General features: G+C 40.3%; 1 protein-coding gene across 1 annotated transcript in view; it reads right to left on the bottom strand.

Moving 5' to 3' along the window:
- Window positions 1–26224, bottom strand: part of ADCYAP1R1 (ADCYAP receptor type I) — a 133708-nt gene that overhangs the window by 95311 nt on the left and 12173 nt on the right. The window contains 1 exon segment of the mRNA XM_062505264.1: window positions 7164–7242. Within this exon segment, the coding sequence (XP_062361248.1) occupies window positions 7164–7242 (79 nt within the window).

Genomic DNA, 26224 nt, shown 5'->3' on the forward strand with positions numbered 1-26224 from the left:
CTGTTTTGTTTAAAATAGATCTTCTTTGGGTTTGGGCTGTTTTTTATGATGATTCTGAAGTATTTAATGGATGCATTTGTCTTTTTTATTTTGTTTTTGGTTTTTTTTGTTTGTTTGTTTTTTACTCCAGACACAAAGATCCATTGGCATCTGCCCTCACTCATACAAGAACATACATTTAATATTCAGTTTAAAAAATGCGTTCCAGGAACTAACATTAGCAAACAGCATTTGTGATAACCTTACAAAGTACCCTACCAAGATGAGTCACAAGATCCTGAAAATTCAAGACAATCAATTGGGCAAGGGTGAGTTAGTGTCATCTATTCCTGATGCACATAACATTTATAAATGCCCAATAAAAAATGAGATTTCCGAAAACTAGAGACCAAAGTCTAGTCTCAGATAATTTTTGAGGGCCCTGCAATAAAGAGAGCATTAGGGGATTTTAGGATGGGTTATACCAATATCTAGAGGTGTCTATCACTAAGTACAGAAGAACACTAGGTATAGAAGAATCAAAATTATATATTAATGTAGATAAATATCTTAATCTGAGGCACTGGCACAGATTCCCAGAGCAGCTGTGGCTGCCACTGGATCCCTGGAAGTGTCCAAGGCCAGGCTGGACAGGGCTTGGAGCAGCCTGGGATGGTGGAAGGTGTCCCTGCCATGGCAGGGGTGGCACTGGGTGGCCTTTAAGGTCCTTTCCAACCCAAACCATTCTGGGATTCTCTGATTCTAACCCAGACATTCAGCACTTAGGGGGTTAATTATTGCTCTAAGAAAAGTTCCTGTCTTATTTAGGTGCAGAACTCAGCTCTAACACACACAGGAAAACACAGAGGCAGCTCTGGTTCATTCCTGGTGTCCTTTTAGGCAAAACAGGCATTCAATGGCATGGAATAAAAATATCACAGAGATGGTCAGATTTTGGCATAGATGGGATCCACAGCTCCAAAATCTGCACTCCCAAGTGATTTCCACTTGGAAAATAAACCTGAGAGAAACACAACTGTCTCGTCAGGAGCACATTTCCCTGGAGTGAGCAATTCACCCCTTGGCCATGGGAACAGAGAGGGGTTTGTGGAGTTGGGTTCTGTGCCCCTGGGGGCTGAAGTGCCACCAGCACTGGGGCTTTAGGGATGGCAGTGCTTTCTAAGGGGTCTCATGGAGTTTAAACAACCATGTTGTTATTGCTTTGGGGGCAAAAAAGCCCTGGAAACCCCCTCAAGCCTGGCAAACTCTGCTTTCCCAAGCCCACAGCTGTGCTCAGCCAACCTCTGGAAGTTTGGAGTTTGTGGTGTGAGAGCCTGGGAGCAGCACTGACCCCACCTGCTCCCCCAGGAAGGCTTCCAGCATCACTCCCTGATCCCCAGGCAGGGCCCAGTACCTGCCCCAGGACACACATTCACTCTGAGGAGCAGCAGGGTTTATTTCACAGATCGGGGAAAAAAAACTCTTTATTGCAAGTCCTGGTGAGAGTGGCAAGAGAGAATTTAAAAACCCAAATCCCTAATAGACAGATAGTGCTGTAAATGTGATTTTTTTTCATATTTCTGTCCTCTCTTCCTGCTCTTTTTCTTCTGTTTGCCCCACCTCTCCATACAGCTTTGGTTGTTCATCACAGCTCTCTCCTCGAGCTGCCTGCTCAGGAAATCCTCCTGGGCTGCTGACTCAGCAAACCCAAGGAATTTCAGGCAACACTCTTCCTAGAGACTTGGAAACTATCTCTCCAGGAGCTGGGTATTAACAGCTGAACAACACACACACACAAAAAAAAAACCCTGATTCTGATTTTACTTTTTTTTTTTTTTTTTTTTTTTTTAATTACAGCCAACTTTTTAAAGAACCCTTTCTAATACCCAATTTATTGGACTGCTCATCCAACCCCCACGCAAGCGTATGAATGCAAAACCAGCAGGGGAAAAAAAAAAATCACATTAATTAATGCCCTTAAATCAGTGTTGTCATCATTTTATTTGCCTCTCAGAGAAATTACTGATACTTCCAGAGGGCAAAAAAGGGGAATATTTTAATGTAATGTAAGGTGACTATTTTTTTGCTTTGTTGCCTGCTGCATTGCATTTCTAAGACTGAGATGTCTTGTCTCTCTAAAGGAAAGCTGTGGTAGATAGCTGTATTTGTTCAGCTTTGTGAACCACATTTTGGTAGAATATGTGTATTTTTAGACTTTTTTTTTCACCCCATCATTCATCTTTTGTGCAAATCAGCTTAACAATCTTGAAGATTGGGCTGAAAATCCTGGTGTAGTGGGAGGTGTCCCTGCCCAGGGCAGGGGGGTTGACACTACCTGACCTTTAAGGTCACTTCCAACCCAAATCATTCTAAAATTCTATGAAAAAAAAAAATAACCAGGTGTCTTTCTTTAGCTTCTACAATGAGGCTGACTGGCACCTGAGGTGCCCAGGTGAGGTTACAAGTGCCAGTGCACTAGGCAGAGCAACCAACAAAATATCCAGGGCTCCCACCACCCTCAGGTGTCTTAGGCAGGAGTGTAAATACACTGAGTTTTCTCAGAAAAAAAACAAACCCAGAGACTTGGAGATTTGTCAGGTGGAAATGTCACTCTGAGAGAGCTCTCACTCTGGCAACTAACAGACATCCAGCAGCCATCTGGGACTTGAAATCCTCATTTTTGTGCCTCTGAAATGTCCTTGAAGTTGGTTGGTTTGAAGGCCTCTATGGTTTTGCCACGCTGATTTTCTCAGATGATTTTTTTGTGATACCAGAATTCTGAACCTGCTCTTTGAAACTTACTACACATCCAGACTTGGTTTTTCTATTTTAAACGAGGCTTTTAAGAGGTTGCTATTTTCTCCCAATTGCCCCCAGCAGCAGCTCCTCCTATTAAAATGGAAAAGTTACAGCAGCATTGATGCCTTGGTTAGCTGAGTCTTTATCTCCTATGGAGAACATTCCCAGCAGTCCCCTGGCTGTGTTTGTATATAAAATATTTATATTTTCATTACATAAATAACAGATAAGTCACATGCATCTGCACACTGTGTTCAAGAAACCTGCAGTCCTACAGAGTTTGACTTCTCTAACAGGGTTATAAGATGCTACAAATCACCAGGCAGGTAAACTCATTAAAAACTCTCTCATTAAACCCTGGAGTAGAAAAAAATAGTTTGCTTAAAGAGCAGGGACCAAATCTTTTACAACCCAATCTTTTACATTTGTACCTGAGGAGCCTCACGTTTGGGCTGTGCTTAAAAACACTGCAGGCTGGGAGAGAAACTTGTAGAATATTGTGTCTGAATACACTGTGCCTCATCTTTTAAAAATAACAGAGGCTGGAAGGTAGATGATTCTATTTGCAGGTAGCCTGGCACTGGAAGTGACAGCTAAGGATAAATAATGGAGGATACAGAGAGTTCTCTGCTCTGTAGCCCATACACACCCTGAGAAAATTGAGAAATATTCTCCCCTTCAGCAAACACTTCAGTTCCTCTCCTCACCTCTTCATGAATTAACTCTCATCAGACCCGGGTTTCATTGTCTGCTCTGTGAGGTGCTGCCTGTGCTTCCAAATCTGTATTTTCCCATCTGACTCTCACTCAGAGATCACACCCCGATGTTGTTATACAAGAGGCATCACTTGCACCTTCCCTTTTCCATATTCCTCTCTTTATTAAAGGAGAATATTCTTCCCAGCTAATCAAACATTACACTGAATATTCTACCACTAGAAACATTTAAACTTAGCAATATTCGACATGTACCCACAGGAAATTCCAAGTATAAGGTGAAGAAACACATCTGATCAAATTATTCTGGACAGTTAGAGCACCTGCATTGCAGTTACATTTAAAATTCAGTTCATACACCAAGCCAACTTTGTGAGTCATGAAACTCCTTGTTTCTCAAGTACATTTGGAAGCAGACAAAGGAGCAATGGTTTAGAATCCTTTCTCCTCCATAATTTTATGATGACATTTGCTAATATTTTCCAATTAAAAAAAAACCCAAAACAACAAAACCCAATGTTATCACAGATGAAAGGAATGCAAAGTCAATCAAAATGCCAGTGAAAGTGAATTCTGAAGTAAAATAATAATAATAAAAAAAGTATCATAGAATCCTAGAATGGTTTGGGTTGGAAGGGAGCTCAAAGACCATCCAGTTCCAACCCCCAGCCATGGACAGACTCCTCCCACTATCCCAGGTTGTTCAGAGTTTTATCCAGAGTAAAGAATGGAAATCGCTGGGAAGAGTTCAGCCAGCTGAAGGAAATGGGTTAAAACCAGCTAAAACAGCAACACAGGAATTTAAATCTAAGAAAGCACTTAAAATGGCAGAAAAAAATTAAAGCTCAAGAATTCCTCTGAAGGCCTTGCAGGCATCGTGGTGCCTTCAGTGCTGAGTGCTTCATAGGTTAGGTTAATGCAGAACAGCCTGTTAAACATGTAGAAAACCAAACCACCCTTGACTCTGACAGCTAGAACCGGTTTAAAATGCTCATTTCTAATTATTTCTTAGCATATTATATTCTTGTTGCCTGGTCAGAGTCTATGCTTGAAGCCACCTGGAATTTCCCATTCATACTTAGTTCTCTTTTTGTCTTCTCTTGATTTGTTTATGGATGTGGACATCAGATAGGGGGCTTTTTTTGGGTAAAATGGGTCTGACCAGATGTGCTTGATGGAAAGCAGTATATGAACAGTGTTTTTCCAAGAACTTTGTGGAGTTCAATTACTCTATTTTTTTTCTGAAGTCACATCCACTCCCTCAGTAGAAAATGGGAAAATCTGCATGACAGGAAAGTGCCAGTTTGAGGTCACCAGCACAGCACATTAGAGATGGTTCTCAGGGAAAGAGTGTGCCCCAGTGGAGAGAAATGTGTTACCACAAGAGCTGCAAAAGAATCTCAGCAAGGGAAGAAACATAAATAACATTATATAATTCTGAAATTTGGTCTGTGAAAAGAAATGTAGGGATTTAATATGAAACGAATAGTATACACAAATTATTGTGTAATCTCTGTGGTGAGTTCCGTGTGTGCAAACACACAAATTCATGTGTGTTAAATGGTTAACTTTAATATCTGGATCCCTGCAAAAGACTGCAATAAAACCTTGTAATCATAAATAAGATCACAAACTTCACAGAAGCAGCAAATAAAAAGCAGGTTTTTTTCTTATTAGCTCTGGTTTGCTACTTGGTATTTCATTAAGAACTGTTCTTTCCACAAGCTGGAGCTGATCACTTATTATCCAGCTCAGCAACCACAGTTATGTCCTGAAACGTGAGCAACTGGGAATTTGCTGTCCTTCTCCATCTTCCAGGAAGGTCACCCATCTGAGAGCTCAAGAGATTTGTTCATTCATTTCCCTTAATTAAAAAACTGTTCACCTCTAAAAAACAAGACATCTTTCAGGGATCTTGAGCTGAGCACCAAAAAAATCTTGAAATATTGAAGGTTGTTGGTCATTTAACAAAAATGCTTTTTGTCTTTCGAGTAATTTGATTATTTTGGTTGCAGTCTGAAAAATCTGTTTGCATGGCCAGGAATTCAGCTTTCCATTTCTCCCAGGGCAGGATCCATGTCATCAACACGCCTATGTCCAAAAAAACCAGCATCTGAATTTGAGCTAAACTCCTTTTATAGTCAAGAATCTCACATGAACATCAATACCTAAATCAGGTTAAATCTGGGGCGTTTTCCCCCCTCCCCTTTTGCTTAGAGAAGGTTTAATTTTAGAGATGTATTATAAAAATTAAACATACTCAGTTTTTAGTAAGTAATCATTTCTACCTGACCAGGAAATCTAAGGAAGAGTCACAGGAGCCATGCTTTAGATATAAATTCCAAGACCACATATTTGTATGCAAAGGACTGTATTATTTGGATGAACACAACTATGGTACCAGTTCCAACCCCGTTCCAGAGAATTTAGCTGAATTTTGCCACATTTCAGATGTGCAGTGAAATGGACTCTAAATAAGAGCCAAAAGAAAAGAAAATGTATTTTTGTGTGCTGAAGTAAAAACAAGTTCCGTGTGCTGTCTTGCTATGCATTGTAGAAGACAGGTCACATACTTGATACACAAGAGCAGAAAAATTCTGCAAAATCTGCTGAGATGCTCTGGTCACACCCCCATCACATTAAATAGATGTCATTTAAAAATAAAACTAATAAATGCCATTAATTCTTTCAAATACTGACTATTAAAGCACACTAATGTGAGAATATCTGTGTATTAAGCAAGTGTAAAGCATTTGCATGGAAGTTGTAGAAGGCTCTTAATGGGAACGAGCTGGAGGATTGAAATCCTGGTGCTATTTGTCACTGAATCCCTGTGAGAAATGCTCCTGGAGAAGAGCTGAAAAGCACATTTGTGATCAATGGTTTAACACAGAATTGTGTTGAAATGCTACAAGAGGTTATTGCAGGGTTCGTGTACAACTCCTCACAGCCACAAAAGGAGAAAAAAAAAGTCTTTATTCAGTGTTTTTGTGGCTGCTGTGTGAGGAGAGATGCAGTGACTGTGTGTAGGGACAATGGAGAGGGAGAGCTGCGATCCCCAGACGTGTTAACATGGAGTTATTAATGGAAGAGCATGTTGTTTAGCAAGGAAAGACTCGTGGGGAAAATTAATCTCTGTCATCTACATAAAGAGTCGAATATCTTTGGAAAGATGATGGATGACTTCAAGTGCCTTGAGTATCTTTAGATGCCCATTTGTATCATTTCTTAAAATTGCTCCTCTGAAAAGGGAGGCCTTCAAAAGCATTGCCTGAAATATCCTGAGGTTTAGGTTTCACAGGGGGGCATGAAGGGAATCTCTAATTTTATCTCTCTGTCTGGAAAAAGAAATATTCTTAAACCAATGGATTTGAAACAGAAGGTTCACTTTTTTTTTTCCTAATTATTACTTTATTTTATTTTTGAAGCTTGGTTAAAAACAGTGAACAAATGCCCTCAAGGGATGGACTTACCCTTCTCAGGATGAGCAGTGATCACAGTCCTAATTCATTAACAAAGGAAGCTGGAAAAGTCTAAACCCAAACTAGGAGACCACCCAGAAAAATCCAGAATCAGTGTCAGTAGCAGATCCTTCCCTCTTGGCAAGTGCTGGCCTTCAGAACATGTATTCATACCAGAACAATGCAAATAAAATATTTTTTTTCTTACCACAGGAAGCAATACGAGGCTGAAGAAGCAGACCTTCCAGTTGATGGCCATCTTCTCTCCTAATTTTGGTCAAGTTTTGCTTGGTAACACTGATTAGGGCTGAAGCACAGGCTCTATGCAGATGTTTTGGTTGAGGTCTTCACCTCAGTCAGACTCAGATCTCTGCAGCAAAAGAGGAAAATTATTATAAATATGTAAACCATGGAGAGAATGAAAAAGAAATGGAGAGAAAACAGAGAACCCAACACCTGCACTTATTAGAGATCAACCAGGCTTTTGCAGATTTTAAAGGTGGTCTTGGATAGCTAATTTAAAGCAAAGGACTTTGTATGATCAGTAACATGTCAAAGAAGTGCTGGTACAGGTTCTGTAGCTGCAAACATCTCAAATTTACCCAGGGCAGAAGGAAGAGCGGATTATTTTGAACAAGAAAAAAAACCTGTCTGCCTCATCTCTGAAGTTGTGGTTCACCCTTCATTCTTTTCAGTAGTGTCTTAAAAGCAAAACTGTCTGGGGGCTTCTTAGGGGTCTGGTTCCCAAGATAGTTTATCCAGGTTACAAAATCCATTACCAGACTTGTTAATAACCTGTAAAAAAATCTTGCTAGTAACCTGTCTGAGAACTTGGCATTAGAAGGGCAAAGGAATGAATATCAGTCTCAGACTAAAGATTAATCTGGGGCATAATCAGGAAGGATTTATATGAACAACAGTGTCATCCATATCTGTCACATCCACTGCTTGGCCTCTGCCCAGAAAGAATTGAGGACTGGGGGGAATGTGTTTTAAGATTTGCATTTATTTTTCATTATCCTACTTTGATTTGTAAAGGAAAGATTCGTAAAAGAACTTTTAGAATCAAAGGGCACTCAGGTTTTATACTGACTTCAACACAATGCCACGACATCAGAATTTAGAAAGGGGAGAGTCTTTCAATTAAAAAATTGAAACAGGAAAATTAATCTCTCTCTAAATGTTGGGAGAACAATGATTCATGAAATTCACTCTAAACGGATCTGTTTTCTTCTATCCTCAGTTGATCAGTCACTCATGCTCTGTTCTGGCGCCGAATTTAATTACTTAACTGTATTTCTGATGGTTTATCAAATAATGAGCAATTGATAAGATCTCAGCTGAGGAGGACAGCAAACATCCCTGGTGACATTCAGCCGTGAGGACTCAGAATTCCATTAACAGAAGCAAGACAAAACCAGACAGACACATTAGCAGCCACTGGATTTGAAATAATTTCCTGATCATTTGCACTCCTTGTGCAGCTCAGTCAGAAGAGCCAGAGACAGCTGTGGAGGTTCTATTCTGTCCTTTCATTCTGCCACTGTAATGCATCAGGAAATGGTTAAAATGCAGTGGAGGGGTGGGAGATGCCTGACTAAAAGATGGACATATACAGGTGTCCTGGGGGAAAGTGGTGACCTTTCGAGCACACTCATTTTACTTGAACCTGGCAATCCCTAGCTTTGAAAAGTGGAGGGCGTTGTTTTCTGTCTTGTCTGACTTTCAAAAGAGCTTCTAAAGAGACAACAAGAACATCTGCAAACCATTTCATGGCTTTTCTTTCACGTATTGTACAGAAAATAAAAGAATCGACTTTATTTTTTGCCTTCAAGGTAGTCATGGAAACCTGCACCACGTACTGGGCTGAGGCCTTCGAGTCATCCACAGAAACTGGAGAGTTTATTAGGGAATAACAGCTACCAGGACTTCTGCCCTGGACCTGCAGCAGAACCTTTTATATTGTCAAGTTGTTCTTGGCATGTATGTTATACATGCATTCAGAGTCCACCTATTGCTAATTAAAGGCCCATTAACTCTATTATCTATTAAAGAGTAGTCATCTCTATCACCAGTTAAAGCCCAGCTACCTCCCAGATAAGTACTATCAGCTATGTTATACTAGAAAAATAAACTTAAAAAAAATATATATATATAGGCAATGGTGATAAATCATTGCCATTCAGTACTGAGAGAAAGAAATAAACATATCAGTATTGGATTTGGAAGGGAAGCTTGAGTTATTATATTTTCTTCTGATGTCAGTGGTTGATAAATCCTGTAATTTCATCACTGATGCTTCACGTTGTTGTTTTATCTGCATCTGCCACTGTAATTAAAATTAGTGAAGTCAGAAGAGCCAATAACAGAGGAATTGCACCTTTCAGTTATGGATAAACAATTCCTCATCTTCAGTTATCTCTGGTGAAACAGAAGGGCTGTTCAAGTGTCAGGGAATCTGAAAATCAGATTGTTGCCAAAATAGAAAGGGTTTCAGGGGGTTATTTCAAGCATGGCTTATATATAGGGAGAAACAAAAAGAAAAAGAACACTGTTTTGATCACCTAGTGACTGAGGAAAATAATTAATCCCCTCTGAAGGTGAATTCATTTGTCCACTGGACACACATTCAGAGCCACAGCAGATTCTTTATGGAAGTATCTGAGTTGCTTCAAGGGCAGGTTGGAAAAGCTCTGGCAAAACTTGTTCTGCTGCAAGTGCCCATTTCTTTCTCCATCTAAAAAGTTCTCTGGAGGCTGGTGAGGAAAATTCCTCCTTGCGAAGCCCACAGGTGTCAAGTGCACAGTCTGATGTCACCAATGAACAAAACCACACAGTGACACCTTCCTAGCTAGAATGGGACTAATACCAGGGAGGGATAAATAAAGGTAAAAATCACTGCTCAAAAGGATGAAAAAAATATGGCAAAATTGTTATACCGAATTGCAGAGTGTTACCCACTGGATGAACAAAATTTAGGAATTTTTTTGATGAATGGAAGAGGGTTTTTAGTGGCTTTCCAAGGCAGTTACGAGCTCTTATTGAGATCTCACCCAAAAGAAACCACCTGATCTGCTGGGATCTTTGCTGTGCTCCTCTGGGATGCGTGCCAGTGGTTTGAAAGGAAACCACCACATTTCAAAGCTGATCCACAATGGTTCAGACCAGTGATGATCAAATGGGAAATTATTACTTAATCAATCTAACTTCAGTGTCCAGGCAGATGTGTCCCACCACATCCTCTTGCTGCCCCATGCCCAAGTGTGGGAATCTGAAAACTTTGGACAACGCGCAGGAGAAATTGAAGTTTTGCAGACTGAATACATTTCAGAAAACTCAACCATCCCATACACAGTTACTCCAATACTTCTCAGGGACATAAAGAACATTTCCCTATGAAGAATAAACAGGGGAGGAGAGTTACTGGGTGCAAAATACATGAACAGGTAATTATCATAAAATCCTAGCATGGCTTGGGGTTGGAAGGAACCTTGAGGATCATCATTCCAAGCTCCTGCTATGGACAGGGACACCTTCCACTAGAGCAGATTGCTGGTCTTGGACACCTCCAAGGACTGTCAGTCCTCAGCCTCTCTGGGAAGCCTGTTCCAGTGCCTCACCAGCACCAGAGTAAAGAATTTCTTCCTAATATCTAATCTCAATCTACCCTCCTTCAGCTTAAGGCCATTTCCCCTTGGACTTTCAGGACATGAAAAGTCCCTCTCCAGCCTTGTTTTAACCCCCTTCTAGGCACTGGAAGGTGCCCTAAGGTCTCCCTGGAGCCTTCTCTACTCCAGGATGAGCAGTCCCAACTCTCAGCCTGAATTCATAAGAGAGGTGTTCCAGCCCCTGACCAGCTTAGTGGCTCTCCTGAGGGCTGGAACACCATTATGTACCTGATATTTTTCTATCTTTAGGCTCTCAATAAAAGATGCAAAACCCACTGGATGTTATGATTTCCCTCCTATAAATCCCTAAATGTGGTCTTCCAGCTACATAATTTATTTAAAAGGCACGGTGCCCCTTCCTCATGTTCCTGCTCACCAGCTATGAGCAGAGTTGGGAAATCACCCCCTCCGTGACCTAGGACACATCTCCTAATTTTAGAAACCCGGGAGAGACATCCTCACACATGAGCTCATTGTCAAGTCTCTTTTTATCTCAACAGGGAGAAGCAGACATGTGAAGAAAGTGTTTTGTCTGACCCATTTTAACCATCTCCTTTAAACTTCCAGCTCCTGTCCCAGAGTGTAAAGAAATTCTGAACAGCCAGCTCGTTTGTTGACATCTACACTGTAGATATCTAAATTTGGGCAGAATAATCCCACCTCCAGTCTGAAATATATGGATCAGCAATATGAAACCCAAACCAGCAAAGTTTCACCTACCACAAGGATTGAGGAGGAATTTGATTGTTTCAGGTGTCAATAAATTGATGCTGATATATTTTGGCAATAGAAAAGCTAAAAGAAGATTTAATACTAGACAGCAAGAGCTCTAAAGCTGTCCATGGAAAATGCTCCACAAAGAGAAATCTTATTAAGGCAAAGGAAAAGAACATCATGGTCTTTCTACTGTCTTTAAAAGAGTGGTTATTATTTATTGAAGTTTAAATATTTTGGGTTGGTTTTGTTTACCTACTTTCTAAATTTCCTGAAATTAGAGCTTCTTCATGGGTCACCACAGTCAAGGGTCTGACTCTACTTTCTTTTATAAACCAAGAAGATTTTTATTCTCCCTTTATGTACTTAACTGGGAAAGTCTCTCAAGTCCTTATTCCCACTCACCAAGTCTGTTGTCAATGACAAAACAAGTTCAAAAGGTCATTACATCAGGAGGTCTAAGAGGTGGATTTTCAGAAAGGATTTACTGCTAGAAAGGACAAAACCCTTTTCCACTGCACATGAATGTCTTGAGAGTCTCAGGCAAAAATCACACACCTTTGCCTGAAAGAGCTGTCAACAAACAAAGTGGAATTTTTTCACAGAATGGTCCACAAAGATGGATGCAGGCTGCCCATTGTTCTAACATGTGAGCTGATGTGAGAATCATAGGCTGAAAAATATCCATTCATGACAGATACATTCAGGCAGACTCTGCTGGTATCCAGTTTTTTCATTGTGCAGGAAAATTGCTGCTTAAGAAAACAAAATTTAAAAGGGAGTTGATACAGCAGTAAAACAATTTTGCATGGATAAATTTGAAAGAAATAGATTCAGCTACTGCCTGGCTTAGGCATTTCAGTGTTGATAAATATCCAAATCTGTTAGCAACGCTCAGTAATAATCCTTTTACTTTCTTGAGGAACAGGCTTTTAATTCTTTTTCTCTTGCATAAAACTCAGAAAACACATGTGAATGTCACTAGACCTCCCTTTCTAAAAGTGAAGATAAAGGTGTGATTGCAAAAGTAGGGAATTGTAAACTGCAGATGCTGAAACTCCTGTATGCAAACGAGAGCTTAGGTGTCCAAATATTTCTATATGAAGTAGGATCATAATTTTCCTTTACTTCCATGAGGACTTGTGTAGGAAATAAATTAAAGCAACGTGGTTTTGCAAGAAGAATGATGGCTAAAGAGAGCATTGGGGGTTGGAAGGACCTCTGAAGATTTTCTAAGCCAAGTCCCCTGCTCAAAGCAGGGTCAGCTACAGCAGGTTATTCAAAACCCATTTTCAGTCTCAAATGTTGAGACTCAGCAATTTATCTGATCACCCTCTTTTAGTATTTGACCATTCTAACAAGGGCAAAGTGTTGTCTTTCAGCCGAATTTCCTGTGTGTCTGTGCTTGCTGCCTCTTGTCAGCACATAGAAGAGCCTGGGTCCATCTCCTTTGCACCCTCTCACCAGCTATTTCTACACATTGGTAAGATCCCCCCAGATCTTCTCTTCTCCAGGATAAACAGCCATAGGTCTCTGAGTCTCTTCTTGTCATTCCTTAATAATTGTTGTGGCTCCTCACAGAACCCATTGTGTTCCTGCTCTCAGCAGCCCAGCACTGGACCAGGCACTCCAGAGCTGAGAGAGAGGAATTATCACCTCCCTTGACGAGCTGCCAAGGCTCTTCCTCGTGCATCTGGTGCTGCTTTTGGATTCCATCACTGCAAGGGCACTTTGCTGGCTCAGGATCCACTTTGTGTCCACCCAGGGCTTTAGGTCCTTCTCTGTGGAGCTGCTTCCCAGCAGCTGATTCTCAGCCTGCCCTCGTGCACGGAATTATTCCTCTCCCAGTGCAGGACTTCGCACGTCTCTTCCTTCTTCATCTTTCTGCCTATTTCTCAAACCTCTCTGGTTCCCTCTGAGCAACAGCACAATCAGCCTCTTGGTCTGTCACCCACTCGTCTTAAATGTGTGTAACCTTCAAGCTTCCTTCACGTGCACTCTGCCCCATCATCCTGATCATTAGTGAGGGCATTAACCAACATTGCCACATCAAAAAGATCCTTAGAGTTCACCCAGCCTGCCCAGGCTCTCTCTACAGTCAGTGGAGGTGTAGGTAACCCCAGGGAGCAATTTCTATATCCTAAAGCTTGATACTTTAAGGCCAGGTTGGATGGGATTGGAGGGACCTGGTCTAGTGGAAAGTGCCCCTGCCAAGGCAGGGGGTTGGACTGGGTGACTTCTAAAAAGTCCCTTCCACCTCAAACCATTCTGTGGTTCTATGACACTATGCTTAGTTTTGGACAAATTGAATTACTGCTTTGCAAGAACCAATTTTCTTTTTTGTCTGTTTGTTCAGGCCTGATGAAAGCAAACACAGAAAATTCCATTCCCAAAGTTTAAGACACCAAAGCATTAATGGTAAGCAAACCCCTGACTTCCCTCTATGTTGCAGCCATTTCTTATTTTCAGTACTATCTTAGCTCCTTTTATTAGCATAGCCTAATAACTTCCATGTATGTTTTACTTCAGCTGTCCCCCATTACAATTTTGGTGGAGTGTTGGCTTTTGTTTTTTTATTATTTTCCTTTGAGTGGTTTCAATTAAATTGAAATTCCCTGAAGATATGAGCATTGTAATTTGTCCTTACAAAGTACACTCTTTATCACTTCTGTATAACCTGACAGCTCCTGCATTTCCTAGTCCTCTAGCTTTATAGAATTTTCTTAACATATTAAAAAAAAAAATCTAAAGCTATTCTAAAACAGATTTTATTAAGTGTTCCAAGAAGGATATCCAAATTTACACTATATGAAGATCTGATTAATTTCTTGATTATCTTCAAATTATCAAAAATTCTTTGAAAGTCCTAATCCTCTATACCCCATCCCTTCATACATGTGGTCATAAAGCCCAGCTTTTCTTGAGGTTTGAAAGTTTATGCTTTTCTGGGACATAAGTATAAAAGTAAACAAGATTTGATATTTTTAAAAATAAACTCCATTTAAAATGCCTGAATTTTATAAATAAAAGAAATTCGCATTATATAATTCTTCTCTTCCATATTATGCTGCTTCACCAGTACAGATATGATGAAACATTGAAGGTTAATGACATCTCCATCCTGGATATCTGAGTATTTTGACACTGTAATAACTTTGAATGTCTGTTTGATGGAGGTCCTGCTTCAGGCTCCCTAAGAATTTGGGTGGGCATGAGTGGATCATGCATCCAGAGGTCAAGATTTTCTAGCTTTTCTTTGCAGTGATAGACTCATGATAGAAGAAGCTATGGAATACAACTTATCCCTCCCTGGGCACAGAATTGCTTTTCTTGGCAGGTCTCCTACATAACATCATCAATAAAATTCTTGCTTTGATTGGCATTATTTTCCTTATTGCATTATCCATCCAATTTATTGTGCCCTTTTGTTATTTTTGTCCCCAGAGGCCTGGTGAAATGACAAAACTTTGTAACTAAAGACCACAGACACTCCGATGGAAACAACCACACATTCAGGAAGCATCAGGCAAAAAAAATTAAATAATAATGTGAGAAGATTCCTTTTTCACAGCAGATCAATTATCTTTTTAAAGCATCTGTGGTATATGTGATACTTCATTGCTAATAGGAAATTAATACTGGGATCACAAAGACAACAAGGTGCTGCTCCATTCCAGCAGGGCTTTAAGGCTTTTTTGGCAAGGGCCTTCAGAATTATTGTTACTCCACAAGCAGGAAAACACCTTCTCTACCTGACATACCAATGTTTTGCAAGAGTTCCTTGATTAATGTGCTTTCCTTGACTGGTGGACTGCATTTCCTTCCCTGGCTGTAGGTGTAAATGTGCTTTTTCCTGATCACAAAGGAGGTTGTAAGTGCTGTGACCTGTCCCTCAACCTGTCCATCAGGCTCTGCTTTGAGCCTGCTCAGCACCTGTGGAGCAGACATCTCTCACAGGCAGAGGAAAGAGCAGAGCAGAAAATGCAGCTCTAGACCAGCGCCTTTTATTCACATTGTCTCTGAGGATCCTCCTTGTCCAGTACCTTCAAAACAATTCCTTAACTGAAAATATTCTATTAATCAGAGTGTGGTGCCACTGTTAGCACCCTCAATTAGCCCTGCTGATGTGCTGAGTGATTATCTTTAGATAAAATTGCCATTATGAAGCCACCACTGCTCCCCAGACCTGAGCCAGCTCCATGGGAGGTGCTCTCAGCAGTGAGCAAATGCCAAGGGAATCTTTAACAAAACATTCCACTATTGATTTGGCACGAGCAGACTCCATAGGAGTATTCCTGTAGCTGGTGATGGACCCAAGGGCAAGACCCCAGTTTTGGAGCTCCAGCAACAACACAACAAACTCTGATCGCCCCTGGGAAACAAGACTACCCCTCCTGTCTTAGAACAGGACAAAAGCAATAAAATAGGCAATGAAAGGAGAAACCTTTCATTGGAAGGTGGCGAATACAAAGAGCAACTGTTTGTATTTCCTGATGCCAAAGGAATAAATACAAGATGGTGTGAAGAAAAGTCTGATACAACCTTGGTCTTGAGGAAAGGGTGCTTGGGAGTGTGGAGAAATTTCCAAGTTGTTCCGAGAGGATGATCAAATGATGTTTCTTTTTCTCACGTGTACAATTCCTTGCCATTTTCCTTAGTGCAAAGTCAGAGGCATCCTGAGTACAAGAGCTTGTACTTGACTGAGCATTCTGAGCTGACAGTCTGTGGTGATGGCCCAGATGAACATCCACGCTCCCCCTCTACACTTCTAATCAACATCAAAAGCTTTCATGGGCCAAACTCCTGCCCATCTTGATAAAGGGATAGATAGATAGATAGATAGATAGATAGATAGATAGATAGATAGATAGATAGATAGATAGATAATGATAGATAGATAGATAGATAGATAATGATAGATAGATAGATAGATAGATAATGATAGATAATGATAGATAATGATAGATAATGATAGATAGATAATTATAGATAATGATAGATAATAGATAGATAGATAGATAGATAGATGATAGATAGATAGATAGATAATGATAGATAATGATAGATAGATAGATAGATAGATAGATAGATAGATAATGATAGATAATGATAGATAGATGGATAGATGGATGGATGGATGGATGGATGGATGGATAGATAGATAGATAGATAGATAGATAGATAGATAGATAGATAGATAGATGATAGATAGAATGTGTTTCCCAACTTTTCACTGGGTAGAGAAAAATGATACCTCTACTATTGTGATTCCCCAAGAAAATATTGTCAAGGAATGTATCCCAGAGCAGGCCTGGGGCTACAGTCCTGTCTCTTCAGTTCCTGGGGAGGTGAAAATTCCTTTTTTTTTTTTTTTTTTTGACAGTTTCATTCTTCTCTACTACTCTACTAGATTGAAAGCTAAGGCTAAGATACTGCATGAGTATTTGGAAACTAATTTTTTTTCCCTGCACATTTCCTATTGTCCTCCTTTCCTATTGCATTTCTGACAGCCTGGGCTCCCAGCTGTGTCCCATATTGTGCTTAATAAACTCATTACCTTTGGACATTATTAGGACCTTCCACAGCACGTGTTCTTGCAACACCAGGGATGGAATCCGAGGCACATAAATCTGGCTGTCTGAAAGGGAACCATCTCTATCCACGCTGGCTTCTCTCAGCTGCTTCCACAGTGAATGCAAGGCAAGTAATTGTCCTCAGCAGCACATGGCTTTGCCTTGCTCCCAGACAATGTGCTACTCATCTTGGCAAACAGAGGGGTAATAAAGCACAAAATCAGTTTGATTAGCTCAGGAGAGCCTGTGTGGAATAGACACAGCTCTGAGAACAGCAGAACCACCAAATTAAAGAGGAAGAAAAGCGACTGAAATCAAAGTCAGTGTTGGGTCAAAAGGTTAAACTCGGAATCAGAAAAAAGCTTTGGACCATCAGCAGGAAAAAGATCTGAAAGTGCCTTCCAGAGAGAGGAGGAAAGTAAAAATAAACTTAGAATTTTGAGAAGGGTCCATATAATGTGAATACTTTGTAAACCCATTTCTCTGACACATCAAGACACTGCAGTGTTTGTAGACACAGATTCTCAGCCACATGGCTCTGATTCAGAGCTGGAGCCCACCTTTCCCCTTAAAGCAGCGAGTAAACTCATGTCTCTGCCATGAGGAAAACTTTCATGAGGAAAAATGTATCCCTGGAGGCGTTTCAAGGGCATATGGATGTGGCACTTGAGGACAGGGTTTAGTGATGAACCTGGTGATGCTGAGTTAATGGTTGGACTCGATGATCTTGGAGGTCTTTGCCAGCCTAAAAGATTCAATGATTCTAAAAGCTCTGACACAAAAGGCAGTCATAGCCTGACAGAAAGAAATGTGTCTAGAGAAAATATTTCTTAGAGAAAAGAGTCTAGAGAAAAAGAATTTTTTTTCTTTTTTTTCTTTTTCTTTTTCTTTTTCTTTTTCTTTTTCTTTTTCTTTTTCTTTTTCTTTTTCTTTTTCTTTTTCTTTTTCTTTTTCTTTTTCTTTTTCTTTTTCTTTTTCTTTTTCTTTTTTTCTCTTTCTTTCCTCCCTCCCTGGCACCCTTCCTTCCTTCCTTCCTTCCTTCCTTCCTTCCTTCCTTCCTTCCTTCCTTCCTTACTTCCTTCCTTCCTTCCTTCCTTCCTTCCTTCCTTCCTCCTTTTAGATAATGTAAATATTCAGCTTTATTCATACCCCACCACTTCGCTATTACTATGAATAAAGTAACTTTACCACTTCTAGGAAAAAAAAGGGCAAATGTAAATTAATGGAAGTGATTAATTCCCATGTAATAATCATCTTTTCAACCAGTGATTAAGACTGTCTCTATATTCATCTTCATTATCTGCTCATGGATCTCCATATGAGAGCTCTAGGGGATGAGCTGGCCCTACGGTGCTCTGTAGGGTGGCAGAACATGGCCCTAAGGGAATACCTGGGAAGGTCAGAGCAATGCAGGCCCAAAACAATTTCATACGAACACACACGCACACAGACATACAGCTACATGCAGAACTCATTGGCCAATAAATGATGTGTTCTTTTATTTTGCCAAATCTAGAGGTGTCAAAAAAACCTCAGAAGAAATTCATCAAAGCACAACTAGAAGATGTCAGTTGTATCGATTACAGCATTGTTTATAATTCTGTCAAATTTCAAGCTGTTAGAGCAGCAATTTTATCTACAGATCCTGTGTGCACAGGAGACAGTGGAAACTTAAAAAATGGATATCTTTCCTCTCTTGGATGTGTCTGTTGAAGTGAAAGCTGGAAATCCTGATTATAGATATCAAGCTGTCAGATGATGAAGTTTATAAATTGACAGGATGGTCATTGGATCAGACGCAACCCAACTTGCTATGATTCACATTTTCCTTTTGGTGTCACGTGGAACTGGAATATCCCTAGTGGCCCAGAAAACAATCACAGTGCTATTCCTTTCCACTGGATGGCTTTGTCATTCTATCGTCATGCATCCCAGTAAAACCCAGGATATAAACACGTAAATCCAGTCAAGCTGAAATCCCCTCTTCTCCCACGTGCCCACTGCTCAGTTTGAAATAGGTTGACTCATGTCTCAAAGACACAGTGAAAATGCCTCTCTCCTCATGGGGGGGGATCCTTCAGAGCCCTGGGTGAGAGTCATCTCATTTAAATGTGTACCTCTAAACCCAAAATAATTTCCACAGATTCCTTGTATAGTCCCTGAGATACAGTCAGCACATCCCATAGAGTTCACAGCCTATGTTATATTATCCTAAATTACGTATTTCAAAGCAACAGATTAATTACATCTTATTTATCTATATTTTTTATCAGGAGGGAAAGAGAAGCATTTGAGAAGCAGCATTAAAAGATGCAGTCCAAACATTAAAAGCTGCCAAAGCGACACTCAGCTGATGACTAGCATCTTATAGAGGGCAGCAAATAAAGGTAAAAAAATGTGTTTAGCAACATTTTTTTTTTCTTGTTGCTCCAACACCCTCCCTTTACTTTCCTCACATCAGATCAAGTTCTGGAAAATTCTGTTCAAGTCTTCACTTGCACCCACCTTGAGCTTAATATGTTTTTTTAAGTCAGCTGAAATGGCACTGAAAAAACGTGGTCATCATCATGTACCCTTCAAGCACATCAGGTAATGAAGGTCTGATCCTTTAGAAACTCTTTAGGACAGAGAGGATTTTGGCCAATGATCTCACAGTTTCATAATGGTGTATAATTTATCAGTTCTCCATTATTCCCCTATTTCCTTGGGTACTCTGTGGAACGGGTTTCCTTTAACCACTTGGAATAGCTACAAGAACAGTGCTGTAGACAGGGACAATTCCCCAGGCTGGTTTCTCATGGAAACACAGGATCTGCTCACCCTGGTCAGAATTTGATTAAAAACTTTTGAAAATGATCATAACACTTCCTAATATTCAATATAAAGGAAAGTAACCTAAAAAAGAGAAAGCTTCATTGAATCTCCAGCACTGGGAGATCCACTTCAGCAGCCTCCAAGGGATTCAATTTATTCAGACAAGGAATCCAACTGTCCCAAAGTCCTCATTTCTGCAGGCTGCATTATTGATGAACCTAATGGCTGCAGATGGCACAGAGCTACATTCAGGTGGCCTCCTTGGATTCCTCATCCAAATAGAGGATTAAAGAGAAGAACAAAGGTGGACCAGGACAAGAAAAGAGAGGGGAAACCATCAATGTCATGTGAGAGTCAGCTGGAAAAAACCTAGGGCAAATTGTAATGGTTTATCTGTGCTTTGGCTGACCTTGGAAATATCCTTGTGCTTATACATGGAAGCAATCCTTGGAATGAGGTACTGGTATCACAGAATAACTTTGAATTATCTCCACAACACTTTCTGGCTCAGGCCAGTCTGGTGAACTGGCATCTCAGTCTTTCGTTGTTGCTCCCCAGGAATGTATTCTGCACCAAAGACCAGCTTTTCTTTGAAGGCACCACTCAAATATAACCTCCAAAACCAACCAACCAACCAACAGAAAACAAAAACACCAAAATAATAATAATAATAAAAAAAAAACACAAAGAAAAACCAAAAATCCCTACCCCACAAGGAACAAACCCTAACCAAATCCTCCACATGCAGTACAAAAGGTGAATCTGCATTTTATGATATTTCCTCCCTCACATCCCAGAGTTCACTTCTGTCCCTGGAGTTTGTTGCCAGCTGCAGCAAATGAGGCATGGGATGAGTTTGTGTGTTTTTTCTGAAACATGTAACTCACTGGGGAAAGCAGGGTAGGGACACAGAAAGGAAAAGAAGAGAATGATCTTCTCTCAGCAAATAAAACAAAATGTGTGATAACCTGGAGTCAGCACAGTGGGAGCCTGTTTTGGACAAAAAGAATAAATTTTGTGCTGGAGTCTGGATAGGATGAAGCACAGAGGATTCTCCAGGGCACAGCTTGGCTGCCATTAGACATGTCCAGAGAACTGGGTATTTTATTGAAGATTGTTTTATTCAGAAACAGCCATAAAATGGAAACGCTGCGTGAGGCAGAGAATAATTTTTCCAGTACTATCTTGCACATTTTGGTTGTGTGTATGTCTCCCACTCAGATGAAACCAAAATGACGTGGCGTGGGTTTAAATGTCTTGTGGATTGTTTAATTCTATCCAGCACTGCTTGACTCTAATTGTTCACAAAATCCGCCTTGATGGACAATAATCACAGGTTCTATAAAAATAATCCTGGCTCATGTTCTGCAAAAAAGTGTCATATTCTGTGTTATCTTCAAGTCAATAATGAAAATAATGACAGTTTTTAAATCAAAATAATGTAGGATAACATGAAAACGACCCTTCCAAAAAGCAAAACAAACTAATAAGCAAATCCCAAACCCAAACCAGGACATTAGGGCTTACAGGTCATAAATAAGCAAGTGAATAAAACCTAATAATTATTTAGTGACAGTCATCCAGCTCCAGTCCAAAAGGCCATGATTAGCATCTCTCTAAAACAGAAATTATTGTGTTTTTCTCTTTCTCCTGCCTTTTCAATGTGTTTCCCAAAGAAAACCAAACACTCCAGTTTGCTCCCACTTGTAGAGACCTCCTCAAGGCAATCTTCATCTCTGCAGCAAAAAGCAGCAACTTCTGCAGAGTGCCTTGAGTGAGAAAGGAGGACATCGAGTACTCCACATTAAGGTAACCTCAACTTTACAGATACACACAGAATTGATTTAGCTCCGAGTACCAGCTGTACCTCCTCTGATCACCAGCACAGGGAATAACACCAAATTCTCTTTTTCTACTCTTTGAAGGTATTTTTCTTTTCAATTATTTTAAAGTTAATGGTATATATTTGCATTAGCTGAGAGGAAATTGATTTTTTTTTCTTTTTTTCATTAGAAGATATGAATTCTTTCCTTTTGCTGACTCTCTGTAGAAATGAGGTGTCCACCACTGGGTACAAATCCCATAGGGATGTTTCAAACACTTCAAGGAGGCTACAGACATGCCTGTCCCCAGCTCTGGCCGTGCTGGGAAGGACATTCCCCAGTCAGCCTGGAGACACCAATCTGTGCTACACTGCTCCCTGCCCACATCAAGATCCTTGTAGGATCACTGCCTGACCCAACTTAATCCAGGTGAATTGGCTTGAACATGGGGTTGATTTAGATTGGATATTAGGAAGAAATTCTTTACTCAGAGGGTGGTGAGACCCCGGCACAGGGTGCCCAGAGCAGCTGTGGCTGCCTCTGGATCCCTGGAAGTGCCCAAGGCCAGCTTGGAAGGGGCTTGGAACAGCCTGGGATAGTGGAAGGTGTCCCTGCCCATGGCAGGGGTGGGAAGTGGACTCACTCTAAGGTCCCTTCCAACCCAAAACGTTCTGTGATTCAGTGATTTTGTGATTCCATGAAAAAATGAAGCTTTGCCAACCAAGGAGATACAATCAGGTCAGGGCACTCCTCAGGGGCTCAGCAGGGAGATTCAAGAGGTGATTATGAGATGGTGGAGCTGGCTGGAGGTTCTGATATCTTCAGGGAGCTGCAGGGCTCCAAAAGAACTGCATGGACTCCACACTTCCAAACTCATGGACCCAAGGTTGTCCTGTGATCCTATGGGGTTTTCCCCCCTTTTTCTTGTATGTGCTATTTCTTACTCTCGATGTTTATGATTTTAACTCTCAAACAGCAGATTCAATTTGTCATTCTTGACAGAGCAGGTGAAGCTGGGTCTTCAAAATGCATATATTCTAATTTTCTGACTGGAAACATTTTCCAGTGATAAAATATGCAACAAATTCTCCTGCTCTTTAATTTGCCATTTAATCAATGTGTTTGCATCATGCTCAGTAAATGGTGCCCTGTCAGTTTAATTTGTTCAACTCTTGTTGTGCTACTTGTTTCCACCCCTCCTTGCTTCCCCCCTCCCCAGTACATAACCAACATAACATTTTGCATCCCATATGGGATTTCTCTGCTTTAACCTAGTAAATCTTTTAATTCCTAATTTGGTATTCTGCTCTAATAGATTCACCCATGAAAAGAGCCCGGAAGGCTGCAGCTAGAAAAATCACTTTCATTTTCTCACATACTATTGAGTGGTTGAATGTAAAATACACATGCAGTGCACAGTTTGTGATCTCAGATTTTATCATCCACGCATTGCAGAGCTGAGTCAAACCTGATCAGGTTTTTGATGAAGGGATAAAGTTTCAAGTCTAGGCTGGAACCACTTAATAATGGTGAGATACTGAAAAAGAAGTGGTTACATAACAGCAAGGAACAGTTCTCAAGAGAGACTGAAATTTGGCTCCAAAGCACTGGTGTGAAATGTAGGCACCACAAGCCATCCAAAGCAGAACTTAGAACTTAATTAACCTTGCTGCTTTGCTACTAGGAATCTCCATTTAAATTAATGATCCAAATTAAAGTGTTAACATAGCAAATGGACAATCTATATTTAATCATAAATGCTATTTCTATTTGTCATTTGCACTTTTATCTTTGTTTTTTTCCCACCCTGAAAAAAGTTGATGATAACTGAGTTGGGAGACAGAGTTTGGAACTATTATTTTTATTATTATTAACTAGGGAAGGTACTTCAGGAATATTTTAAGTGGATATATATTTTAATTTCTATTTTTTTCAATTATTTTTCCATATTGGACCATGTCATATGATTCATCCTGATTTAATTTCTAGCAATTCATAATTTATTCAAGAATTACTGTCCAAGAATCAAACAGAATTTAAAAGCAGATTTGGAAATGCACACACACGATGTTCTAATCTTTATGCCCTGACTGAGGAAGGGAAAAAACAAAGTTGCTCATGACATTGAAATTTATTGAGAATTACATGATGCCTGAACAAAGAAAGAATCATGTAGTGTTAGTGAATTGACTGTACTGCTCCTGGACAAAGAGTTCTTCCCAGTTAATTATTAGTGTTTAAATTATAAGCAGAGATATTTTAGTCTCTTTCTGCTGTTAATAAAAGAGCCTGACACCTCCGTGGCATGAATCATATTTTGACTTCAGTCACTCTTTGGTCTCTTTGCTTAAAGATGAAGCCTGTACCAACTGCCCTCCTAATTCAGAAATAATAGAGTTTGTGGTTTTGTTTTTTTTTTTCCATGTTCCGCCTCAGTTTCACAACACATTGTGACCTCCAAAGGTTCTCCCAACTTGCAGATTGTTTATTTTCATGAGGGTTTCAGGCAGCCTTGTTTTCTTGGAAACCAAAACCAAATTCCTATGAGTGTGCTTAGGGTCTTTAATTGCCAGGATGAAGAGTGGCGTTCACCCTGCATGGTTTGTTCAGAAAAGAATAAAGAATTGGTCTTATTGCTACCACAGTCACATTGTCCAGCTAATTCCAGGTCATTCTCTTGCAAGGATATCCCATCCCTACAAGTGTCCAAGGGCAGGTTGGACAGAGCTTGGAGACAGTGGGATATGGGAGAAGACCCTGGCCATGGCAGGGGGTTGGAATGAGATGCACTTTAATATCCCTTTCAAACCAAACCATTCTAGGATTCTATTATATTTTCTTCCCTCCATCCCCAGATGACATTACAAATATTTTTTTTTCAAAATCTGCTGTGAATGTTGACAAATATAAAGGTTGATGACTTTTGTCAAGATTTGTAACTTAAGCATGATTTTGTGTTGTTTTGTTTTTTTTTCCCCTACATCTTTAATTTTTCCTTTTACAAGCTTAGTTTTGGGGCTTGGTGAGTCCCTTCCATGGCAGTGGGATTGGCTTTAAGGAGCGTCCACCCTCCACACCCCCCAGCACAGATGTCACAGGAAAAACCTCCCAGCTTGCTATCATTTGCTGGACACATTAAAAATCCTACAAGATCTGTTCCTTCAGCTCCCAGGGTGTCTGTGGATTTAAAAATGCCAACAGTTTTGAGACATGATAAACAAAAATTCTAATATGTCAATGTGAGCTACAAAAAGAGAAAAGAAAGACAACCCAGTAAAAAAACAACCCTTCTGAAGAAAAGTGCCAGTTGTACTCTGACTCCTGAACATCTCTAAAGCACTAAAAACAGACATGAAGAAAATGCTCTAAAATTGCTCTTGCTGTTATTGTCACTAAGGAAACAACTTCCCAGGAATCTGCAAGTTGAGTACACAGGCTGTTTGATGTGCAGCCAACTCTCTCTTCCAGCACACTTCCCAAGTCTCTAGCACATCAGGTCTGTCCACCAAGGGAGATCTCTCCTGCCCTGTCTCAGCCGAGGTCTCACTTCATGCAGGGTTTGAACTCTGATGCTCCAGAAAAGCCATAATCCATACTTGCCACGACACGCAATATCAAAGCACAGAGTCATGACTAAACTCAGGGATTTTGCCTTAAGATACTTCTGCAATCCAACAGCACTGCCAGGAGAGCTAGAATAGCACACGAGCTGGGGAGTGTGGGAGGCACAAGGCAAATTTTTTTTCTGTCTGTTGATTTGTGGTGTTTTTTCAGCCACACTTCACACCCCCCCCCCCCCCACATACACACACATACAGTGACTGAGATGTGTGCCGGGTTTGGATTGAGGCAGACGGGTTTGTAGAAATTGTTTAACCTCTTCAGTCCTTCAAACAGAGTGGCCATCTGCACGCTGCCTGTTGGGAATGATGTACAAGATTGGATCATCTCTGATTTGAGCCCAGGCACTGTAAAGAATCTCAGCTGACATGCAAACCCATTCAACATGCAAATTATTTATCATTAATTTAACAATAATTGAATAATGGTTTAGTGACCAAATTACTGGAGTTTAGGATGTTTCCTGGTAGTGTTCGATTTGCCAGCATGAGCCAAGCCCATGTTTTCTTGAGTTGTAGGGTCCCTTATATCCCAAAAAGCTTGATAACCTGTTCTGCTGAAATACATTTAAACAGGAGCACACGGAGCAGATATTCCCTGTCACCAGTTCTGCTGCAGACTTAGGAGCAAATAGTGGCTAAATTAATTGAAAAGAGACAGCACAGAACAGGCAGTAACTGAGGAACAGATTTTTTTTTTTTTTTAATTCCTGGCGACTAAGCCAAGACTTAAAGAAAAGTGGCTAAATAGAATCTGTGTAAAGGCTTCACTAATATAAAATCATTTCAGAGCATTTAAGACTTGAAAATGATTTCTTGTTACCATGGACAGGTGTCCATGTCAGATCTGACTTCCTAAGGCTCTTTGGAGGACTCAAACACTTTTATCCAAGAACCAGAACATGTCTTTGAAGACAAGTTTATTTCTAGTGTGGCCTTATCTTCTTGCATTCTCTAGTCTTCTATTCCCCTTCTCGTTGTCTAAAAGAATAATCTGGCTCTCTTTAACGCTCATTTCTGAGCTATGTGGACCAAAAGTGCTTAAAAGGTCTAAAAG

This window comes from Cinclus cinclus, chromosome 1, assembly GCF_963662255.1.
Source record: "Cinclus cinclus chromosome 1, bCinCin1.1, whole genome shotgun sequence".
In the NCBI taxonomy this organism is placed as follows: Eukaryota; Metazoa; Chordata; class Aves; order Passeriformes; family Cinclidae; genus Cinclus; species Cinclus cinclus.